At 37.6% G+C, this 18658-nt stretch overlaps 1 protein-coding gene across 1 annotated transcript in view; it reads right to left on the bottom strand.

Annotated features, from left to right (window-relative positions):
• Positions 1-18658, bottom strand: part of BCAS3 (BCAS3 microtubule associated cell migration factor) — a 586605-nt gene that overhangs the window by 559125 nt on the left and 8822 nt on the right. Inside the window, exon 4 of the mRNA XM_077745617.1 lies at positions 17181-17256. Coding sequence (XP_077601743.1) covers positions 17181-17256 — 76 coding nt within the window. The remainder of the gene's footprint in view (positions 1-17180; positions 17257-18658) is intronic.

Below are 18658 nucleotides of genomic sequence, written 5' to 3'. Positions count from 1 at the left end.
TCTCATTAGAGAACTTCTGAATATTAATACCAGGAACAAAACCATCTGTAAATGATACATGAAAATAAAAAAATTTACTAAAATTAATTAAATATAAATATGAAATATAATTTGCTAGAATTTCTAATATTTGCAAATTTAACAGTGGAAGACAAGTTATGTTCCTTCATGTGTAGGAAGTAAATCCTGATATACCTGAACACCAGGCATATGGTCCACTACAAAAGAATTATATGTACTTGTGTAATCAATTTCCAATTCACATCACTGAATATTAAGCATCTGTTATATAATCAGTATTACAAAAAATATCCTTCCTGAACAAAACTACTGCACCTCACAAAACACTAATTCAAGCATTCTATTCTTAAATCACAACCTTATCTTCCAGCAAGTTTGTTCAACCACTTTGATTATGATCCATTCTCTGACTTCATTAGGTCCTCTGGTCCACTGACACCCTGCCTTCTCCCTATTCTTCAGGCCATCTTATACTGACTCTCTTTCCATCTTATAGTCTTGGATCAATCATCTCAGTAACTTCTGCCAATAATCTATAGTCTCTAATCTCTTTTTGAGGGATCTCTGCACGGCATCCAACTCACAAAATCTCAATCCTGGATGAACCCAACTACCCATTATCTTAGTACAATCTATGGCAATCAAGTACTGCTATAGAAATATCACACAAAATAGGGGCACCTGGGTGGCTCGGTCAGTTAAGCATCCAACTTCAGCTCAGGTCATAAGCTCACAGTTCATGAGTTCAACCCTCACATCAGGCCCTCTGCTGTCAACACAAAGCCCACTTCAGAACCTCTGTCACCCTCTCTCTCTGCTCCTTTTCCGCTCTCACACACACGCCCACACATGCTCACTTGCTCTCTCTCTCTCTCTCAAAAATAAAATATTTTAATCTTAAAAAAGAAGAAATATTACACAATTAGAATTGGTACCACTATAAAGTTATCTCTACAATCATAAAGTTATCTATACAATCTCAACTGTACCTTCAAAACTGCATAGTAAATTTACTCTATTGTCTGGAACTCACCAATAATTTCTTCAATGACTTTCTTAAGCTTTCTCCAAGCCCTGACTCTACCCAATCTCTCCTTACTCCGCAAATAATCTGTCTCAGACTGCACAGGGAAACTAGAAGTTTCCTGGTGCCAAAGACCTGAGTGTATCTGTACCACTCTCTTCTCATTCCATTCTATTAAACAGTTGCCTTTCCTTTTGTCTAGAGTAAATTCCTCCATCTGTGCTTTGGATCCCATCCTCCCCCACCTTCTCAGGAGCTTTTTCCTAATCATTTCTTTTCTGTAACTTCAGTACCTTCCATGCGCTGGACATTTTCAATGAGCATTTAAACATGCTGAAGTGAGGGGCGCCTGAGTGGCTTAGTCGGTTAAGCGTCCGACTTTCGCTTAGGTCATGATCTCGCGGTTCGTGGGTTCGAGCCCCGCGTCGGGCTCTGTGCTGACTGCCAGCTCGGAGCCTGGAGCCTGTTTCAGAGTCTGTGACTCCCTCTCTCTCTGACCCTCCCCTGCTCACGCTGTCTCTCTCTCTCTCTCCTAGAAATAAATAAAACGTTTAAAAATAAATAAATAAATAAATAAATAAACATGCTGAAGTGTCTCCTACCTTTTGAAAAATTGCAAATGTATCAGTGCCAGGGAATTTTAGATGTAAATAACAAAGGTAAAATTAGGAAAACATGAGAGGATAATATAGAAACACATTTTCGTGATCATGGTATAAGAAAAGACTTCTTAACAGAACACAAAAAACTCTTCATATAAAAGATTGGCAAACCCTACTACATTATCTATTACATTAAAATGAAGAACTTCTGTTAATCATGAGCCCTCTTACCAGAAAAGTGAAAAGGCAAGCCACAGCAGGGAAAAGGAGACTTGTAACAATTATAACCCTACAAGGACATATCTCATACACATAACAATTAAAAATCAACATGAAAAAGATAAGTCATTAGAAAACAGCTGGAGATGTGAAAAAACACCTCAAAAAGAGGATATTCAAATAAATCCTTCATCAATAAATATGAAAAGTAGCTCAATCGCATTCGTAATTAAGGAAGTGTTGATTAAAACCACAATGACACGGGACACCTGGATGGCTCAGTCAGTTAAGCATCCAACTTCAACTGAGGTCACAATCTCATGGTTCATGAGTTCAAGCCCCACATCAGGCTCTGTGCTGACAGCTCAGAGCCTGGAACTTGCTTCAGATTCTGTGTCTCCCTCTCTCTCTGCCCCTCCCCCGCTCACACTCTGTCTCTCAAAAAAATAAACATTAAATTTTTTTTTTTAAACCACAATGACAAAACCAAGTGGCAGGATGTGGAATAAAGTGATTGTTTATTTACTGCTAGTGAATGTAAAACAGTATAATCACTTTGGAAAACAGTTTGACAATATAGACTCAAGTTGAAGATACCACGCCCTTTGACCAAGTAGTTCTACTCCAGAGATACACTCATTTGAGCCAAGAGACAAGCACAAGAATATTAACAGCAGCATTAACTTTAAAAAATATTTTTAAGCTTACTAATTTTTTTCAGTAATCTCTACACCCAATGTGGGGCTTGAACTCACAACCCCGAGATCAAGAGTTACACACTCTACCAAGCCAGCCAGCCAGGCACCCCCATAGCAACAGTATTTGTAAAGAGCCAAAAGCTGGAATCAATCCAAATGTCCATCAAAAGGAAAGTGGGAAAGCCCAGTGGTGTATCGAAACAATGGAATAGCCCTGCCATACATCATAACGTGGATGAACATACAGACACGATAAGCAAAAAAAGCCAGATATAAAAAAAACTAAATAGTGAATAATTGTATTTATGTGAAATTCAAAATTGCTAGGCAATTAGGTAGCAATATTCTATTTATTATTCAAGGTGATGGTTACAGAGGTGCTGGATTTGTAAAAATTTGTTCACTGACATATTTGCACAATAAATAAGGTTTTAAAAAATCGTAAATTGAAACAATAATATCCCTCTTCCTTTATTTGACTTCATTACTCTCCTCTCCTTCTAGAAGCTAAATCCCTTAGTTATTTGCTGCTGTCATCTATTCTGCATTTCTCATTCACTCCAAATCCATTTTAAAATGGTTTCTGTCCCATATAATCTCACCAATAATCAGCATAATCAATATAATCTCAGCAATAATCTCCAACTTGTTGAATGCAATATATGTTTTTTAAGCCCATCTTTTAGACTATTTAGCAGCTATAGCCAAGGCTCAATAGTTTCTCCTTAAAATATTTTTCTTTGGTTTTCCAGGTATGACTTTCTAGTTTACCTCCTATTGATCTAATCATTCCTTCACCATTTCCTCCACTGGCTCACCCCTTTCCACCTATTCTTTAAATACGGGAGTTGTTCAACATTAATTCCTAAACGCTCTCCTCCTCAAGTGGTCTCACTGCATCCACTAATTCCATTAGTATCTGCTAGTGACTTCCTCAACATGATTTTTGGATGTCTCAGTAGAAGATCAAATTCCACTCAAAGATGATTTCCAGAGTGCCTGGGTGGCTCAGTTGTTTAAGAATCCCACTTCAGCTCAGGTCGTTGTCTTGCAGTTCGTGGGTTTGAGCCCTGCATCGGGCTCTGGGCTGACAGCTCAAAGCCTGGAGCCTGCTTTGGATTCTGTGTCTCCCTCTCTCTCCCCTTTCTTCTCTCTCTCTCTCACTCTCCTTCCCCCCCCCTTCTCTCCCTCTCTCTCAAAAATAAACATTAAAAAAAAAGATCATGATTTTATTGCAAACCTGATCTTCCTCCAAGGTTCTCAATTTTGGTGAATAGCATGATTATCTAGCCAGTTGGCAAAGTCAGGAATCACCTTCTTCCTTCCCTCTAGTAATAAATCTACCACCAATCTATCACCTGTGTCTTCTTAAACAGCTCTCTTCTTACACTACCATCACCCTGTCCGTTAAAACATCAACTCCAAAAACAGAAAATGGCTTCTTCCATCCACCTTTGGCCATAAACTCCATACAAGAGGGTGTTTTTTTAAAAAATACAAATAATGACATACTTCCTCACCTCCATCCTCTATATAAGTTATGCCCCATTGCTCAAATATAAAGATCAAAATGTTTAACAAAGCTTAAAATCAGTAATTTTTAAATTTTCTCTTGACACAAATTTACTGGCATAAAGTTAACAGCACATGGTTCTATGTCTAGGAAAATTCAGAATTATAAACTTATTTTCCAAGGGCATAATTCTCTTTATATCTAACATCAACATGATTTTTAGAGCTTTCAGTGTGCTCTGACACATAGATCATCTAATCTGACACACAACAATCCTGTTTTATACACAGAGCAGAAGCCAATTTCATTTTGACAGGTTAGGTATAACTGACTCAAAAACTGAAAAAATCCCTCAGGATTTTCTTTTTTTTTCTTTTTTTTTTTTTTTTAATGAGTGCACATCTATTAGCACAGGAGAGGGGCAGAGAGAGAGGAGAAATAGGGAGGGGGGAGAGAGAGAGAGACAGAGAGCGAGAGAGAGAATCTTAAACAACCCTCACGCCTAGCACACAGCCTGACTCAGGGCTCAATCTCACGATCGTGAGATCATGACTTAAGCCAAAATTCAGACACTTTATTGATTTATCCACCCAGGCTCCCCAAGAAATCTCCAAATTCTTGATATGCAATCCAGGCATATTTCTACTATGGCTACCATCTTGATCACAGACTGTTACTTTTAGATGGGCTCAAATGCCACATATAAAACACTGAGGTCATTATATGAACAAAATCTCTTTTTCTTATTTTAGATTCTGCTTAGTCACTTGCACTATTTTTCTTTCTCTGGATGGTGGTACAGAAGACTTCGTTACTCTTGAATGAAACTCCTAATTTTGTAAATATTATAGTTATCCTTATTCTTTGACTTTCCTTTATATCCTCTATTATACCATCACTGGTTATTCTATTCATAACTGCTCTTTCTCTTCTTTACTGGTTTCTTTTTTATTCTACCCCTAAATCTGGATTTTACAGTCTTTTCTTTGAAGACATGTAGCATTCCTTTGTGGTTTTAGTCAACTACAATGTTCTCCTTTCATTTACCCATCCTCCAAAACCTTGTCCAGTCTTATATGTGAACATCATACTGCTCTCCGTATACTCTCCTGCCTTAGAAAAGTGTTTGCAATTGCCAGAGGAGGCAGGGGTTGGCCACTGAGTTTTTGGCTCACCTAAAAAATCGAGGTATCAAGTGAAATTAGATCTTTCTCCCAAACCAGCTTCTTCTGTATTCCACATTGTACTAATAGCAGCAACACACTGCCAATATCCAGTCTAGGTAGGTACACCTGGGTGGCTTAGTCTGTTGAGCATCTAACTCTTGATTTCANAACGAGCCACACTCAGCATGGAGCCTGCTTAAGATTCTCTCTCTCTCCCCCTCTGCCCCTCTCCCCAACTCACACTCTCTCTAAAATAAAAAATAAATAAGTAAAATAAACTGCCAATACCTAGTCTAAAAACTAGTAAGTCATTTTTATAGGTGTAGTAGATGCTAGTAGGTGAATGAGAATTAAGGCAGAAAAGAATGTTTCTGCCAAAAGTACAAAAATCTTGAGGCATGAAAAGTTCTGTGCCATTAATGACCTGAAAGCCAAGTGGGGCTGAAATACAGATTTTGAGGGGACATAGTCAGATGGGTGAAGGAGTAAGAGTCTGAAGCACTTGTGAGACATCTAAGTGAAATGTCTAGGAGATACTGAAATGTGGACCCAAGCACACTAGAGCAACAGAGGCTTGCAGCAGCTATTATCTTTGTATGCCTCACACACTTCTTACTCTAAACCTCCCCCCTTACCTGGTAATTGATCCCACTCCTCAGTAAGCACAAGAACAGGCACACAGCCAGCTGAGCCAATTCTAGTACTACATCCTTGGCCATTGAAACTATACCAGTAACTAGAAGGTAATCTTTCTGGATGACCCAAAAATACTTTGTCTTCCTTGATCATACAGCATAATCATAAAGGTATGATGAGAGAGCTCTGAGTAATCACTGCTCCATCCTCGTTAGGGAAGTCAAAGAAGAGAAGCAAACATTTATAAAGAAGTAGTGACAAGAAGTGAACAACTAGAAGTTTCAAGCCACTATCCTTTCCAGCTATATGAGTAGGTTAAAAAAACTAATTCCCCTGGGGCACCTGGGTGGCTCAATCAGTTGAGCATCCAATTTGATTTCACCTCAGGTCAGATGATTCCAGGGTTGTGGGATCAAGCCCCACATCAGACTCCATCTGCACTGAGCATGGAGCCTGCTTGGGGTTCTCTCTCTCTCTCCCCCTCCACCCCACTCCCCTCTTCATGCTCCCTGTCTAAAATTAAGAAAAATAAATAATTCCCCTATGAAAAATAGTATGGTGCTTCCTCAAAAGTAATTAAGAACAGAATTAACATATGAGCCAACAATTCCATTTATGGATACATACTCAGAAAGAACTGAAAACAGAAACTCAAAGAGAGAGATTTGTACACAAATATTCATAGCAGAATTATTCACAAAGCCAAAAGGTGGAAGCAACCCAAATGACCATCAATGAACAAATAAATAAAATGTGATATATACATACAATGCAATATTATACAGCCTTAAAAAGAAATATTATACTGTATTTAATAGTTATTAAATATATATTTATATCTTAAATAAAATACAGTATACACTATATTATGTTAAAAGGAAATACAAGCTACGGCATGAATGAACCTTGACATTTTGGGTGAAATATGCCAGTCACATAAAGACAAATACTGGATGATACCACTTACAAAGTACCTTGAGTCGTCAAATTCACAGAGCCAGAAAGTAGAATGGCAGCTGCCAAGAGCTAGTGGGAAGGAGAGAATGTGGAGCTACTGTATAATAGAGAGAGAGTTTCAGTTTTACAAGATGAAAAGAGTTCTAGGCATTGTTTGCATAACAATGTGAATGTACTTAACACTACTAAACTGCACACTTAAAAATGGTTAATTTTCTGGGTTGTTTCCTTNTAAAAAAAAAAATGGTTAAAATGGGGGCTCCTAAGTGGCTCAGTTTGTTGAGAGTCAGACTCTTAATTTCAGCTCAGGTTATGATCTCATGATTTGTGGGATTGAGCCCCACATCAGGCTCTGTGCTCATGGCCTTGGGATTCTCTCTCTCCCTCCCTCTCTGTCCTTCCCCCACTCAGTTCGGCTCTTTCTCTCTCAATAAAAAAACATTTTTTAAAAGTTGTAAATTTTATGTTTTGTGCATTTTACCACAATAAAAAAAATGATTCTCTTAAACCAATCACAACTGGGGAAAAAAAGCCTGTTGACTATAAAAATGGATACCTAAGTATAATAGTGAGTACTATACTGTATCATTGTATATATAATACACTATATAGTACATGTAACACAGTAGTATGCTAGTACTTTTATATTAGAATTAACCGACTCAAGATGGGCTAGTGCGTGGTAAGAATTTCCCCTCACAGGCTAGAAGGCTGGCAGTTCTTGTAAAACTAAAGCAAACCAGCTGGTTAACATGATATATTTGGGGACTCAAATTATATGCTTACCTTTAGGGAATCTGATAGGAAAATGTTAGGATATGAACTTGCTTTGGCTACTTCTTGTACCTTTTTCAGTATAATGCCTCAAGAAAAACAAGCTTAGATATAAATCAGACTGCCTGGAAGCAGAACAGTAACAATGACACAAAGGGACATAATCCCACTCTCCAATGAGTTCCAAAAGCAGTAGTCTCTACCAAACACCAAGTCAAAGTCAATGCAATGATTAGGAACGGAGACACCTAGGAAAACCCAGGATTGGAAAGTCCCAATAAGCCAGGTTCCTTAGAATTATCTTCTGTTGGTCGTCAACTACTCAACCCCCAACTATGATAAGCCATAATGAAATGGGCTGCAATCTGGAGGCAAAGGGCCAACTGGTACCACTCTATCATTCCAAGCTAAAAAGCAGAGCTCCCAGGCCTGCTGAAAGGAAGAGAAAGCAACCACCAAAGCAGAGTTTTCAATTAAATCACTGTAACTTTTAAATTAATAGCTAACAGTTTCATTAACAGTATAAAATAACTTAAATCTAGAGACAGCTAATAAACTTCTAAATTTTTCTGCAAGACTTTGAGTGGCACACTGGACCAGATGGACTTAAGAGATATATTCACAATATTTCATCATAAAGCAGCAGAATACACATTTTTTTTTTGAGTGCACATGGAACATTCTCCAGAATAGGTCCCATGCTTGGTCACAAATCAGACCTGAATAAGTACAAAAAGACTGAGACCATACCATGCATACTTTCAGACCACAACACTATGAAACTTGAAGTCAACCACAAGAAAAATTTGGAAAGACCATAAATACATGGCAGTTAAAGAATACTACAGAATGAATGGGTTAAACAGGAAGTTAAAGAAGAAATAAAAAAAAAATACATGGAAGAAAATGAAAACATAACAGTCCACAACCTTTGGGATGAAGCAAAGCTGGTCTTAAGAGGAAAGTATATTATAACAAAGGCCTACCTCAAGACGCAAGAAAAGTCTCAAATTCACAACCTAATCTTACACCTAAAGGAACTAGAAAAGAAACAGCAAATAAAGCCTAAAGCCAGCAGAAGAAAGGAAGCAGTAAAGATTAGAGCAGAAATAAATGACATAGAAACGAAAAAAAACAAAAACAAAAAACAGTAGAACAATGAAACTAAGACCTGGTTTTCTGAAAGAAGTAATAAAACTGATAAATTCCTAGCCAGACTGATCAAAAAGAAAAAGGAGTCAAATAAATAAAATAACAAATGAAAGAGGAGAGATCACAACCAACACCACAGAAATACAAACAATTATAAGAGCATATTATGAAAAATTATATGCCAACAAACAGGGCAGAATCTGGAAGAAATGGATAAATTCCTAGAAATATACAAACTACCAAAACTGAAACAGGAAGAAATAGAAAATTTGAACAGACCCACAATCAACAAAGAAATTGAATCTGTAATCAAAAATCTCCCAAAAAACCAAAAGTCCAGGGCCAGATGGCCTCCCAGGGGAATTCTATCAGACATTTAAAAAAGAGTTAATAACACCTATTCTTCTCAAACTGATCCATAAAATAGAAATGGAAGGAAAACTTCGAAACTAATTCTATGAGACCAGCATTACCTTGATTCCAAAAACCAAAGATCCCACTAAAATAGAGAATTACAAGCCAATATCCCTGATGAACATGGATGCAAAAATTCTCAACAAGATACTAGTAAATCAAATCCAACAGTACATTAAAAGAATTATTCACCATGATCAAATGGGATTTATTCTTGGACTGCAGGAGTGGTTCAATATTCATAAATCAATCAATGTGATATACCACAATAATAAAAGAAAGGATAAGAACCATATGATCGTTTCAATAGATGCAGAAAAAGGATGTGACAAAATACAGCATCGATTCTTGATAAAAACCTTCAACAAAGTAGGGATAGAGGGAACATACCTCAACATCGTAAAGGCCACCTACTGAAGACCCACAACTAATATCCTCAATGGGGAAAAACTGAGAGCTTTTCCTCTATGGTCAGGAACAAGACAGGGATGTCTACTCTCACCACTGTTGCCCAACATAATATTGGATGTCCAAGCCTAGCAATCAGATAACAAAAAGAAATAAAAGGCATCCAAATTGGCATGAAAGAAGTCAAATTTTCACTATTTGTAGACAACATGATTCTCTATGCAGAAAATCCAAAAGACTCCACCTAAAATTGCTAAAATTGATACAAAATTCAGCAAAGTCACAGGATATAAACTCAATGTACATTCTGTTGCATTTCAATACACCAATAATGAAGGAGCAGAAAGTGAAATCAAGGAATCGATCCCATTTAAAATTTCACCAAAAAACTTAAGATAGCTAGTAATAAACCTAACCAAAGAGGTAAAAGATCTGTACTCTAAAACCTAGAGAACATTTATGAAAGGAATTAAAGATGACACATACAAAAAAGGAAAAACATTCCATGCTCATGGGTCAGAAGAACAAATATTGTTAAAATGTCTACGCTACCCAAAGCAATCTTCCCATTTAATGCTATCCATATCAAATTACCACCGGTATTTTTCAGCGCTAGAAAAAACAATCCTAAAATGTGTATGGAACCAAAAAAAACCACCAAATAGCCAAACCATTTTTAAAAAGAAAAACAAACCTAAAGGCATCACAATTCCAGACCTCAAGCGATATTACAAAGCTGTAGTCATCAAGACAGTACAGTACTGGCACAAAAGCAGGTATACAGATCAATGGAACAGAAAAGAAAACCCAGAAATGGACCCACAACTAAATGGTCAACGAATCTTCAACAAAGCAGAAAAAATATCCAATGGAAAAAAGACAATCTCTTCAACAAATGGTGTGGGCAAAATTGGATAGCAACATGCAAGAGAATGAAACTGGACAACTTTATTATACCATACACAAAAATAAATTCAAAATGGATGAAAGACCTAAATGTGAGACAGAAAACCAGCAAAATGCTAGAGGAGAACACAGGAAGCAACCTCTTTGATCTCAGCCACAACAGTTTTATACTAGACACATCTTCAAAGACAAAGGAAACAAAAGCAAAAATGAGTGTAGGACTTCATCAAGATAAAAAGCTTCTACACAGCAAACAATCAACAAAATTAACAGGCAACCTATGGAATGGGAGAAGATATTTGCAAATGACATATTGGATAAAGAGTGAGTATCCAAAATCTATAAAGAATTATCAAACTCAATACCCAAAAAACAAATAATACAGTTAAGAAATGGGCAGAAGACATGAATAGACATTTTTCCAAAGAAGCTATCCAGATGGCCAACAGACACATGAAAAGATGCTCAACATCACTCACCATCAGGGAAATACATTTCAAAACCACAACGAGATACCACTCACTCACACCTGTTGGAATGGCTAAAATTAACAACACAAGAAACAATAGATGTTGGTGAGAATGTGGAGAAAAGGGAAGCTTCCTATACTGCTGATGGGAACGCAAACTGGTACAGCCACTCTGGAAAACACTATGGAGGCTCCTCAAAAAGTTAAAAATAGAACTGCCCTATAACCTAGCAATAACACCAGTAGGTATTTACACACACACACACACACACACACACACACACACACACACACACACACCCCTAATGGAACTCAGCCATCAAAAAGAATGAAATCTTGCTATTTGCAATAACATGGATGGAATCAGAGTGTATATGCTAAGCAAAATAAGTCAGAGAAAGATGAATACTATCCATATGATTCCACTCATATGTGGAACTTAAGAAACAAAACAGAGGAACATAGGGGAAGGGGGGAAAAAAAGAAAGGGAAGCAAACCATAAGAGACTCTTAACTATCGAGAACAAACTGAGGGTTGCTGCAGGGGAGACAGATAGGGGATGGGCTAAATGAGTGATGGGCATTAAGGAAGTCACTTGTGTAAAGCACTGGGTGCTATATGTAAGTGATGAATCACTAAATTCTACTCCTGAAGCCAATATCACACTATTTTAACTAACTAGAATTTAAGTAAAATTTTTGAAAAGGAAATAAATAAAGGAACAAACAGTTCTGCCAGAAAAATGCCAAGTCTGGCAAACAGAAGTCTAAATACCTAATATGACCTCCAGGTACCCATAACTGATCTACAAAGAATTCTGCAAGCTGCTAAACTAGCAAGGCGGGGATCAGGAGAATCCTCCACTATCTCTGCTATCTCTCCTAGGGTATCAATAAAGACAAAAGGCAATGAACAAGGAATCCCACCCCAGGTGCACCAGGGAAGGGCAGACAGGCTGATCAAGAAACTCCATCGCAAGGGAAAGTTAGCCTTTGCTAGCTTTCTTCAGTGAGAGGCTGGAATTGCAGTCAATGAACCCTACTTTTTCTTTCCCACGGCCAAATTTTCTTTCAATTGTAAACATCCCACGTTTGCCACACAAAGACCTAAACAAAAATATTCTTGAAGAAAGAACACAAAAAGCCAAATTCAAGAAATGCTGTAAGAGACTAGGGTAGTAAGGGGGAATCAAATATCTTGGTAATCTATAGTATTGCCTTAAAACTAACAAGTATACATACACACTCCTAGGGCCAGTAATAAAAAAGTACATCCATTAAAAACCTGGGCCAGGGGCACCTGGGTGGCTCAGTCAGTTAAACGTCCAACTTTGGTTCAGGTCCATATCTCAAGTTTGTGAGTTTGAGCCCCACATGAGGCTCTGTGCTCACAGCTCAGAGCCTGGAGCCTGCTTCGGATTCTGCATCTCCTTCCCTCTCTGCCCCCTCCCCTACTCGCACTCTGTGTGTGTCTCTCTTCTCTCAAAAGTAAATTTAAAAAAAAATTTTTAATTAAAATTTAATTTTTAAAAATTTAAAAAAGATTTTAAAAATTACAAAACCTGGGCCAAAATCTCCTATATCTTCTATATCAATATGATATAGAAAGGAGAAACCCAAGGACATGTGGCTGTGCTAAAGTATTTAAGAGGAAAATGTATACATTTTAAACGTTTAATAAATCAACTGGGATACAGGATACTAAGTTTATTTTTTATTTCTTTTTGAGAGAAAGAGAGTATGTGCGCAAGTTGGGGAGGGACAGAGAGAGAGGGAGACAGTATTCCAAACAGGCTCCATGCTGTCAGCGCAGAGCCCAATGTGGGGCTCAAACTCATGAACCATAAGATCATGACCTGAGCTTAAATCACGAGTTGGTCACTTACTAACTGATCCACCTAGGCGTCCCTAGGATATTAAATTTAAAACAACCACTGTAAGTTCAATAGCACACACAAACTAAAATAATTTTAAAGCAGGACCCATCTACATTTCCAAATACATTTTACATCAATAAAGCAAAGGCTTTATGAAATATTATGCCAGCAATTCTTACTTGCTATATTTAAAAAAAAAAAAAAACAGAAAACCATGCCTAGGTAAAGACTATTTTGATGACATTTTCTAAATGTTAATTTTGTGATATTAAAATCATTTTATGGGGCGCCTGGGTGGCTCAGTCGGTTAAGCGTCTGACTTCAGCTCAGGTCATGATCTCACAGCTCGTGGGTTCAAGCTCCGCACTGAGCTCTGTGCTGACAGCTCAGAGCCTGGAGCTTCCTTCAAATTCTGTGTTTCCCTCTCTCTCTGCCCTTCTCCCACTCGCGATCTCTCTCTCTCTCAAAAAAAAATAAAACATTAAAATATATGTACATTTAAAAAAATCATTTTGGGGTGCCTGGGTGGCTCAGTTGGTTGAGCGTCCGACTTCAGCTCAGATCATGATCTCACAGTTTGTGGGTTTGAGCCCCACGTCGGGCTCTGTGCTGACAGCTCAGAGCCTGGAGCTTCCTTCAAATTCTGTGTTTCCCTCTCTCTCTGCCCTTCTCCCACTCGCGATCTCTCTCTCTCTCAAAAATGAGAAAAACATTTTAAAAAATTTAAAACATTTTAAAAAAATCATTTTGTTTTTTTGTTGCTGACATGAACCTATCCCTTTAAAAATTAATTTTAGCAATCCCTATCAAAATAACACCAGCATTCTTCACAGAGCTAGAACAAACAACCCTAAAATTTGTATGGAACCAGAAAAGATCCCAAATAGCCAAAGCAATCCTGAAAAAGAAAATGAAAGCTGGAGGCATCACAATTCCAGACTTCAAGCTGTATTACAGGCTGTAATCATCAAGACAGTATGGTACTGGCACAAAAACAGACACTCTGATCAATGGAACAGAATAGAGAACCCAGAAATGGACCCACAAACATATGGCCAACTCATCTTTGACAAAGCAGGAAAGAATATCCAATGGAATAAAGTCAGCCTCTTCAGCCAATGGTGCTGGGAAAACTGGACAATACCATGAAGGAAAATGAACCTGGACCACTTTCTTACACCATACACAAAAATAAATTCAAAATAGATGAAAGACCTAAACAAAAGACAGGGAGCCATCAAAATCCTCGAGGAGAAAATAGGCAACAACCTCTTTGACCTCAGCCATATCGACTTCTTACTTAACATGTCTCTGGAGGCAAGGGAAACAAAAGCAAAAATGAACTATTGGGACCTCATTAAGATAAAAAGCTTCTGCACAGCTAAGGAAACAATCAACAAACTAAGAGGCAACCAGCAGAATGAAAGATATCAGCAAATGACATATAGGATAAAGGGCTAGTATCCAAAATTTATAAAGAACTTACCAAACTCAATACCCAAAAAAACAATTAATCCAGTGAAGAAATGGGCAAAAGACATGTCTTCCAAAGAAGACATGTATCAAAAATACAACGAGAAACCACCTCACACCTGTCAGAATGGCTAACATTAACAACTCAGGCAACAACAGATGTTGGCGAGGATGAGAAGAAAGAGGAACACTTTTACACTGCTGGTGGGAATGCAAACTGGTGCAGCCACTCTGGAAGACAGTATGGAGGTTCCTCAGAAAATTTAAATAGAACTACCTACAACCCAGCAATTATACCACTAGGTATTTATCCAAAGGATACAGGAATGCTGATGTGAAGGGGCACATGTGCCCCAATGCTTATATCAGCACTACTGACAATAGCCAAAATATGGGAAAACCCCAAATGTACATCAACTGATAAATGGATGTGGTATATACAATGGAATATTACTCAGTGACCAAAAGAACAAAATCTTGCCACTTGCAACAAAATGAACAGAACTAGAGCACATTATGCTACGCAAAATAAGTCAGAGAAACACAAACATGATTTCACTCATAGGTGGCATTTAAGATACAAAACAGGTAAACATAAGGGAAGGGAAGCAAAAATTTAAAAAAAAAAAAAAAAAAAAACACCCAGGGTGGGAGACAAAACATAAGATACTCTTTCTTTTTTTTTTTTTCTTCAATGTTTTACTTATTTCTGAGAGAGAGACACACAGCATGAGCAGGGGAGGGTCAGAGAGAGAGGGAGACACAGAATCCAAAGACAGGCTCCAGGCTCTGAGCTGGCTGTCAGCACAGAGCCCGACACAGGGCTCAAAACCACGAACCGTGAGATCATGACCTGAGCCGAAGTCGGACATAAGAAACTCTTAAATACAGAGAACACACTGAGGGTTGCCGGCAGGGTGTTGGGAAAGGGGAAGGGCGATAAGGATAAGGGACAATAAGGAGGACACTTGCTCGAATGGACACTGGGTGTCACATGTAAGTGATGAATCACTAAATTCTATTCGTGAAATCATTATTACACTATATGTTAACTTGATTTAAATATAAAAAATAATTAAGTTTAAAAATTAAAAAAAAAGTTTATTTTTAGTATTTCACGTGTGTTGTACAACGAGCTTTTGCTACTATGTAGAACTAGTATTTCCAAGACCACGACCACATTTGCTTTGTTATTAAGTTAAGAAAGTTCTCAAATGCTACACCTGGCTGGTTCAGTCAGTGGAGCATGTGACTCTTGATCTCGGGGTTGTAGGTTTGACCCCCACAGAGATTAAAAATAAAATCTTAAAAAAAAAAAAAAAGAAAGTAAGTCTCTAATACTTTCTGACATCCACAAAACAAAAATATACTTTCAGAAAAGAAAAAAGAATCTGAATGCAAGAGGAAAAGATGATAGAAAACCAAAGATGAATAGTTACCTAGTTATTAATGAAGGAAAAGGAAAAAAGGAGGGAGAATACACTAGTAAACAAGGCAATTTAACAGTCATAAAAAGAAAGAAAATTAAAGCTATAAGAAGCTTTCAAAGGTAAACACAGTAGGAAAAGTTTATAAGTCACAAATAATGACCCATACAAATGAATATTTTATTTCCCACAAAGAGAACCCAATAGTTGCTACTATTTGAATGAACCAGCTAATAGAGAATCCAAAATTCAAAAAAACCAATTTGCAGAAGTGCTACTTAGCCTCTCTCTCTCCTGGTCAGCAGCTTAAAAAAAAAAAAAAAAATACAGCATCATAGTTTTAAAGTCTTGGAGGAGATGAAGACTCAAGAGTATACCAGTCAGTCTCACTAGGAAATAAAAATAACTCAGTTTGTTCATAATTGGGAATTTAATGAAGACAACTGGTTACACAGATGATACAAGAGCTGAGAGACCAAAAAAAGGAACTTTGAGGCTTCCTATTGCATTAACAACACCAGAAAACCATGACCACCCCTAGGCTAGGGAGACAGCGAGCACAGGATGCTGGATCACCTGGCAAAAACTGGAACACCAATGGAACTGCCTAGAAGAGGAACCACAGAGGAAATGCAGCCACTAACAGAGAGAAAGAAAGGAATAATACTCTTCCGTTTCTCCCATCCTCTCATTCAATTTCTCACCAATGCCTCCCAAACTCAGCAGAAGACAACAGACATGGTATCATGGGAAACAGACAAAGGGCAGCCACCTTCAAGGGAGCAGGATGAAGCAATGAAATGGAATGTAGGAATGTTTGAGAACAAAAAAGCCAATTCAGACATAAATTCTGTCCAGAAAAAAATGTTAAAAGTCTAAAAAGTTCAACAGTAATGATAATTGCGCTGTTATAAATCCTATACATCCGATCAAACATAAATTAATAACTTTCCTAAGAAATCTTTAAGTCCTAAAGTTTAAGGCTAGGCACTATATGTTACAGTTACTTTAAGATTTGTACAATACAGGGGCGCCTGGGTAGCTCAGTCAGTTAAGTGTCCAACTTCGGCTCAGGTCATGATCTCACGGTCCGTGAGTTCGAGCCCCATGTCAGGCTCTGTGCTGACAGCTCAGAGCCTGGAGCCTGCTTCAGACTCTGTGTCTCCCTCTCTCTCTGCTCCTCCCCTGCTCATTCTCTGTCTCTCTTTGTGTCCCAAAAAATATATAAACATTAAAAAAAAATTTTTTTAAGACTTGTACAAGTTCTAATGAAGTTTCTGTAGTATGATTATGTTACTTTTTAAAATAAAAAATAAATTTCTTTTGAAAACTAAAAAGTTACTATAGAGAAAGTAATATAACTAAAGTAATAGTTCTCTTTTTAGAATTAGGTCATCCTCCAACAAACATTTAATTCATATGTTCCAAAAAAGTTGAGCCATACCATTCAAATCTGCATTTTCAAATCTGACCCAGACTATTTTCTCCTTTTCTTCTGTTAGAGGTGTTCCACTGTAAGCCTGCATAGTAAACAGAAATGTTTGAATAAAAATGTTTTACAGTTCTAATATTACAGATGTTTAAGACAAAAAGTAACTTAAGTAAAGCCAACCTTATCCCTCTCCAACTTCACCAAGGTGTTCCAACATCTTGGGAACTAGCACATTGTGTAGTATCTTTATTCCCAAAGAAAGTTATCTAGGAGTGGGATAACCTTGGCCAGTAAAAGGGTTTTTAACTTACTAAAGAATTGCAGAAACCTAAAATACAATGATCATAGTCTATTAGGAAACATCACTATAATTGAAAGGCACTCAAAAACCTAAATCACACCCTATATTGGTCAACAAATAAGAAGGCTTAAGAAACAAACAAAATGACCGCATGTTATCTATTTAGTCCCGGGTATTTATGATCAGGTAACTATACTCTACCTAGAATTTTCTAATGTATTACTTTCTGCTTGACTCTAGTTCCAGGTAGAAGGCAAGAGCCAGAGTTGGGGGTGAATAAAAAAGTACAATATTACTTTTTCAGTCTCTTATCTGGCTTCTAGACCCAGCCTATTAGCTGGTTTCTGCAGGCCTGCAAAGTTCACAAAGATAAGCATAGATACCATGAAATCATAAGTGTCGATGGTATCCAGCACTAAAAGGAAGTCATTGCTCCATAAAGCAAATGTTTCTATTTAAAAATGTTTAAAAATTATATATATTTACAAGCATTTAGAATGTCAACAAAAGACCTGCAACATTTTCAATTATAAAGTGGTATTCAGTTCACAAAACAATTACTGAATATAAACTATATCAAAAGCATACAAAAACTACCCTCCTGCATATAATTTGTATTATATACGACCCACTTTAAATTTCCATGCCAATTTACAGCCCTTGCACCTTGTATGATAAATGAAAAGTATCTACACTGGGTGCCTGGATGGCTTAGTCGGTTAAGCATCTGAGTCTTGATTTCGGCTCAGGTCATGATCTCAGTGATGAGATAGAGCCCCGCATCAGGCTCATGCTGGGCATGAAACCTGCTTGAGATTCTCTCTGCCCCTCTCCTGCTGGTGCACACATGCATGCATGCACACACACGCACGCTTGCTCAAAAAAAAAAATATCTACACTGAAAATACTACTAAAAGACAGAATTACTTTAATAGATTTACTATATAAAAGAAATTATCTTACAAATCCCTACAAATTCCATTGCCTTTAAAAAAAGAAGTGAGGGGGCACCTGGGTGGCTCAGTCAGTTAAGCGTCTGACTTCAGCTCACGGTTCGTGGGTTTGAGCTCCGCATCAGGCTCTGTGCTGACAGCTAGCTCAGAGCCTGGAGCCTGCTTCAGATTCTGTATCTCCCTCTCTCTCTGACCCTCCCCTGCTCCCACTGTCTCTGTCTCTCTCCCAGAAAATA

Source organism: Crocuta crocuta, unplaced genomic scaffold (genome assembly GCF_008692635.1).
Source record: "Crocuta crocuta isolate KB4526 unplaced genomic scaffold, BGI_CrCroc_1.0 scaffold333, whole genome shotgun sequence".
NCBI classification, from domain to species: Eukaryota; Metazoa; Chordata; class Mammalia; order Carnivora; family Hyaenidae; genus Crocuta; species Crocuta crocuta.
The sequence above is the reverse complement of the archived record's forward strand: the minus strand, read 5'-3'. Positions and strand labels throughout refer to the sequence as shown.